The 6,684-nt window shown below is 38.4% G+C and overlaps 2 protein-coding genes across 2 annotated transcripts; both read left to right on the top strand.

Annotated features, from left to right (window-relative positions):
- Positions 1-12: 12 nt before the first annotated feature.
- Positions 13-2,073, top strand: LOC128882288 (uncharacterized). Its single transcript, XM_054133869.1, has 2 exons — positions 13-1,773; positions 1,939-2,073. The coding sequence occupies exons 1-2, from the start codon at positions 13-15 to the stop codon at positions 2,071-2,073; spliced, it is 1,896 nt and encodes a 631-aa protein (XP_053989844.1).
- Positions 2,074-2,644: 571 nt separating this feature from the next.
- On the top strand, positions 2,645-6,647 carry LOC128882287 (uncharacterized; the record flags this gene model as incomplete). The annotated part of the gene is made up of 1 exon (XM_054133868.1): positions 2,645-6,647. A coding segment is annotated over exon 1 (4,003 nt), but the record flags the coding sequence as incomplete, so codon positions are not given.
- Positions 6,648-6,684: the final 37 nt, after the last annotated feature.

The raw sequence follows: 6,684 nt of genomic DNA, 5'->3' as shown, positions 1-6,684 counted from the left end.
TCATGGACAAGAATGCGACGAGTGATTGTGTATGTGCTTCGTTTCGCTGGATACACGCAGCGTAAACAAAACGTCGAACAAAAGGGATCTCCTATTACAGCAAAGGAGATCGAAAAGGCAACAGTGGTAATTGTTCGTATCGCACAAAACGGACATTACAAAAAAGAGCTAAGCCATTTACGAAAAAACAAACGAATTGAAAAAAACAGTGAATTGCTTAAATTGAACGTGTTCTTGGATGAAAATGAGTTGCTTCGTGTCGGCGGACGAATTAAGAACAAAGACATGCCGTTTGATATGCGGCATCCAATTCTAATCCCAAAAAAAAGCGAAATCGCCAAGTTGTTGATTCGTTATGTCCATGCCGACAATTTTCATACGGGACCTAAACTCGTAGAATCAATAATGCGAAAAAAATATTGGATCATAAACGGTCATTCGACGATAAAAAATCAAACGGCAAAATGTGTCATATGTCGTAAATACCGACCAAAAGTATCACATCAAATGATGGGTGATTTACCCACGACACGAACAACAGTTGTAAGCAAACCATTCACCAACACCATGGTAGATTTTACAGGCGAAGTGCATGTAAAAAGTTCGAATTTGAGAAATGCTAAAACAACGAAAGCCTACATATGCATTTTTGTTTGTATGGCCACAAAGGCCATACACATAGAAGTAGTAAGCAATATGACGGCTGAGGCATTTATAGCAGCTCTACGACGTTTCATCGCGAGAAGAGGTGAAGTAAAAACAATGACCAGTGACAACGGTACCAATTTTGTTGCGGCAAATCGTTTGTTGCATGAATTAACGCAAAAAGAAAGGGAAGAGTTCAACGAAGAAGTTGCTAACGAATTTACGAGCCAAGGCATTACTTGGAAATTCTCGCCACCACGAGCGCCACATTTCAACGGCTTAGTGGAGGCGGGCGTAAAAACAATAAAAATCCATTTTAAGAAGGCGTTGGGAGATAAAAAATTCACATTCGAAGAGTTATCAACGGTTTTAACTCAAATAGAAGCAGCGGTGAATTCACGACCACTAATTCCAATGTCCTCTGACCCCAATGATAACACGATTTTAACTCCAGCTCATTTCCTGTTAAATTCACATCCGATGGCAATCGCGAGTGAAAATTTGGACGAGGTAAAAATTAGTTGCCTTGACCGCTGGAAAAGAGTACAACAAACAGTACGTGAATTTTGGCGTCAATGGAAGAATGAATATTTGCATACAATGCAACAACGACAAAAATGGCATTCTCCGGTGAACGAAATAAAAAAAAATGATTTAGTGTGGGTCAACAACGAGGCATCACCAGTGGGCAAATGGCCCATGGGTAGAGTGCTTGAAGTCCATCAAGGTGAAGATGGATTGACACGCGTGGCTACAGTAAAAACCGCAAAAAACATTTTAAAGCGGCCCGTTACAAAGTTAGCTCCGCTACCAATCAACACTGACGACGAAAAAAATCAACAGCAAGAAAAAATAAAAAAAAGAGTCCAACCAGTGCCAAAATTAGCTACCGTGACACTAATTATGTTGGCAATGGCTGCCATGGCTCCAAATATCGTGGACTCCGCACCAACGGATTTACTTCAACGCGAACGAAGACAATCGCCACATTGGGTTTCGGGTGCATCGTATGATTGCCTCGAAAAGGAAGTTAAATTCAGTCTCGACAACTTTATAAAGGAAGATCAAGAGCATTTCAAAGCGATTGAGATCGAAATCGACGACACAAAAAAAACAATAAAGATATACGTGTTTTGCAGCCTGTGTGGAAATACGATTCTACATATCATTGCATTCCTCATGAAAAAACGAGCAAAAAATTTGAAAACAAGAAAAAATCAACAAAAAAACGATTATTATTTACAACAAAAGGAGTTGAAAGAAAAAATGCGCCGATTGGAATTGGAATTGCAGACATTAGCAAGCAAGCCGACTCCAATGCCAAGAAATCTACCAACACGCATTGAAAAGCATGTGCAAAGCAGCGTAATAACAATCAATGATGCTACCGAAGCACCAAACAATGCATTAATGCCATGGGAGAAATAAACTAAGAAAAAATTTGTTAAAATCAAAATTGTAATTTGAAATGTTAAACGTTCATTTAAATTAATTGTTGTTTCCCTATTTCTGTAATAATAATTTTCTTTTCGTGCCCGGGAGTATGTTCAAGAGTGAACAAAAATATATCAAGCATAAATTCACTTGCAACGTCATTCGTACTTAGCATTTACATACCAATTATATTCATTCTTATTGCATCAGCATTTTACATTGTATCAGCATTTTTTATTGTATCAGCAAATTTGTTCAATTAACCATTTTTCAATGAATCGAATTAATTAAAGTAAAACCGTGAGCAATACAAGACGTCTTTTATTTTAGTTCAACTTGTTAATGTAGAGCTTCTACATTAAATGGTCCTTCGACTTTTACGAACATTTTAACGAACATTTCAACGAAAAGAAAAAAGAAGTGAATTTTAACGCAAAAATTTAAAAATTTCGACGATTCTATTCTACAACGAACGAACGAATTTCAACGAAAAATTTAAAAATTTGTTTCTTTTTCTCAACGATTTATTCTACAACGAACGAACATTTGATTACGAAAGTGAATAATGGCAGAAATAAGTGAGCTGTTGAAAGGTCAAAAGAACCGATTAGACCAGTTAAAAAAGTTTTGCATAAATTATGACAAAGACGGCAAAGGCAAGAAAAATTGCAGTGCATACTTTGAACGACGATTGAAAAGATTAGATGATTGGTGGCCGGGCTTTGAAAAATGCAACACAGAGTTAAACGAGGCTGGCCAAGATCAAAGTGACGAATATTTTACGAATGATCATTTCGGTAAAGCTGAGACGAAGTACGACGAGTTGTACGCGACAATCGAGCAGGATTTAGCTGCCTTTAAACAAAAACGGGGTACAAAAAAGACAAAAACCACGAAAGAACCTATTCCATCGAATGCCGGAACGAGCAAAGAGGCAGTTGAAGTTGCTGATTTATTAAACGACGACCTTTACGATGACGAAACGAATGAGTCAGAGAGTGAAAGTGATGCATTGGCAAGCCATGAAGGTGAAGAAGATATGCCACCGACTGTTGCGGTTTTATTCTACCAGAAAAATGAGCTCATAAGCATTTTTAAGGTGGCCAAAAAGAATGAAACAATTTCTCAAGGAGTGGCCAACGCTCAATTAGACCAGCTGAAAACAGTGTGGGCTGAGTTCAGGGCCACGTATCGTGAAGTGAAAGTGTCGGCCGAAAGACAATGGTGCGATACAATTTTGTTCAGTGATTTGCAAACGGAATTTATGGCATTGTGCGGCAAACTAAACGACGTGAAAAATAGTTCCGTGCAAAATTCCAATGTAAAACTTCCCAAGATCAAATTGCCAGAATTCGACCCAATTAACGATAATTGGAGAGAGTTCAAAGCCATGTTCGATAAACTGGTGCACGAAAACAATGACACTCCAAATGCGATAAAAGTACAATATTTAAAAGCGTGCTTAAAAGGCGAAGCAGCCAGAAAAGTAAGCCATTTGACTCCTGAAGAGTCGAATTACAACGATGTGTATAGCATTCTAGAGCGGCAGTATGGCAATAAAAGAAAAAACGTCGGTAATTTGATTGAAAAAATTTTGGACATTCCGCCTCAAAAGATCGAAACGAGCAACGGACTGAAAAATTTATTTGATACGGCAAACGAATGCTTGATGGCGATTAAAAATTATGGAGTAAAAATTGATGAGTGGGATCCATTAATCATTCACATGTTAATGAAAAAACTGCATAAATCAACTGTAATTGACTATGAGTCGAAATTGGAAGACGTGCGTGAGTTACAAACTCTTTCTTCGTTTTTGAATTATGTGGAACATCGATTCATGGCGCTATCTTCGGCAGAAAGTAGCGGACAAACAAACAACAAAAACTACGAAAAAACGACAACAAAAAGCGACGACAACTCAATAAAATGTGTTTATTGTGGAAAACCTCATTCGATTTATAGATGCAACACGTTTTCAAGATTGAACGTGAAAGAAAGAAGCGAGTGGGCCAAGAAAGAAAAGGCTTGCGTTGTATGTTTGCAAATTCATAATTCTGGTGAATGTAAAACCAAATACCCAACGTGTAAAATTTGTTCAAGGAAACATAATACGCTATTGCATTTTGAATCAAAGAAAGAAAATGCAAGTCAACCAGCAGCTGTTTCAATGATTACGACGACGACATTGAATGAAACAGTAAACAACGATCCGATTCAAGTGTTAGTAGCAACAAAAAATGAAAATAATTTGTTGCCAGTTGCGTTTGTCAATGTATTAGCAAAAAATGGGGAGAAGATAATGTTGAAAGCTGTTGTGGATGGATGCTCACAAGGAGCACTAATTACGGAGAATGCCTTTCAAAAATTAGGCACTCGCGGTGAAAATGTGCGAGCGGATGTTGAAGGCGTCGGTGTTTGTGGACAAACAGCGAAGAAAAGCACATCAATCACAGTGCAACCGCATTTTTCTGATAGTTATTCGTTACAAACGGATGTCATCGTGCTGAAAAAAATAACGAATCTCGCATGTTTCAAAGACAATCTGGGGAAATATGAGCATTTGCAGAATTTGTTGTACGCTGACCCCACCGAAAATGACGAAGGCAATATTGATTTATTGTTGGGTGTTGCTGAATTCACGAAAATCGTTAAAAGTGGCTTGATCAAAGGCCGCGAAGATGAACCAATCGCTATGAACACGGAATTGGGATGGCTCATTATGGGTCCGCAAAATGACAACACACAGCGAACGACGAAAATAACCGCATTGATTTCTAATGTGGAAATCGAAAAACGATTAAAAAACTTTTTTACGGCTGAAAATATTGACAGCGAAGACGAAAATGAAGACGGAATGACTGCAGAAGAGCAGTATTGTGAAGATGTATTTGTGAAAACAACGAAGAGAGAAGCGGACGGGCGTTTTGTTACAGCGATTCCATTTAAAAACGGACAAGAGCCAAAGTTCGGCGACTCAAAAAAAGCAGCGTTAGCGACGTTGTTTCAATTAGAAAAACGTTTCGAAAAACATCCAAAAGTGAAGCAACAGTATGTGGAGGCAATGACCGAAGCAATTGCAAGCGGTCATATGAAATTGATTGAAAATGTGCCAGAGCAGGCATATTACGTGCCTCACCATGCAGTTTTGAAACAAAGTTCAACGACACAATTGCGACCGGTGTACAATGCATCGAAAAAATCGTCAAACGGATTTTCGCTAAACGAGCAAGTTGCCATAGGCAAAATGGATCAACCTGACATGTTAACAATTATTCTTCGTTGGCGAAAATTTAAATTTGGAATTTTAGCTGACTTAGAAAAAATGTACAAACAAGTAAAAATTCCACCAGAGCAATATCATTTGCAGTTGATATTGTGGCGCGCAGAGCCAAATGAAAAAATAAAAACGTATGCAATGACGACTGTAACCTTTGGAGTCGCAACGTCACCGTATTTGGCAATTAGAGTGCTAAAAGAAATTGCAAAATTAGCCGAAACGGACCGACCGATGGCAGCAGAAGCCATCAGAAAGTGTTTTTACGTCGACAATTTTTCGGGTGGTGCAAATACGATTGAAGAAGCAAAAAATTTGTGCACTCAGTTAATAAAAACATTTGAAGAGTCAAAATTCAACCTTCGAAAATTTGCTTGTAACGCGAGTGAAATATTAAATGGAATACCGAACGAAAAACGAGAAAGCATAGATAAAAACGTGGTGTCAGCATTGGGAGTTCAATGGAACCCAACGGCCGACCAATTCAATTTCGAAATAAAAACAATGAACGAACGACCAAAAACAAAACGTGAACTTTTCTCTCAAATCGCGATGTTGTATGATCCAGTTGGGTTTTTAGCACCAGTGATCATCAAAGCCCGGATTTTGATGCAAAATGCATGGAAAGAAAGCGTTGAGTGGGACGACAAAATGTCCGAAAATACAATTGATCAGTGGCAAAAAATAAAAAAAGAATTGCCATTAATTCAAAGCATCGCGGTACCACGGTGGATCGGCAGCGGCCCAAATGCGAAGATTCAATTACACGGGTTTTGTGACGCCAGTAGTGACGCGTATTGTGCAACGATATACGTACGAAGTGTAAACAACGATATTATCAACGTCGAGTTTTTTGTCGCTAAAACAAGAGTAGCACCAAAAAAGAATAAGTTAACGATTCCGAAATTGGAATTATGTGGTGCATTATTGTTGACAAGAGTAATAAAAATGGCAAAGGAAGCGTTAGAAGTGGATGACATCGATGTCTATTTATGGAGTGACTCAAAAATCGTATTAGCATGGATTAATTCATGCCCAAAAAAATACAAGAAATTTGTGTCTTCGCGCTTAGAAAAAATTCATAAATTGAAAAACGTCACGTGGTGCCATGTACCAGGAGAAATGAATCCAGCAGATTGTGGATCAAGAGGCATTTTCGCAAGCGAGCTAGTGAATCATCGACTGTGGTGGCATGGTCCACAATTTTTACGAGAAAACATCGATTTCATGCCATCAGAAATCACTTTTGAAACCGATAACGAAAAAAACCTGCATGCGTTGCTCGCTACAAGTGAAACCAAAACACATAACATTCTGCCAAACGTTTC

This window comes from Hylaeus volcanicus, unplaced genomic scaffold (assembly GCF_026283585.1).
Source record: "Hylaeus volcanicus isolate JK05 unplaced genomic scaffold, UHH_iyHylVolc1.0_haploid 9401, whole genome shotgun sequence".
Classification (NCBI taxonomy): domain Eukaryota; kingdom Metazoa; phylum Arthropoda; class Insecta; order Hymenoptera; family Colletidae; genus Hylaeus; species Hylaeus volcanicus.
This window is presented reverse-complemented; position numbering and strand designations above follow the sequence as displayed.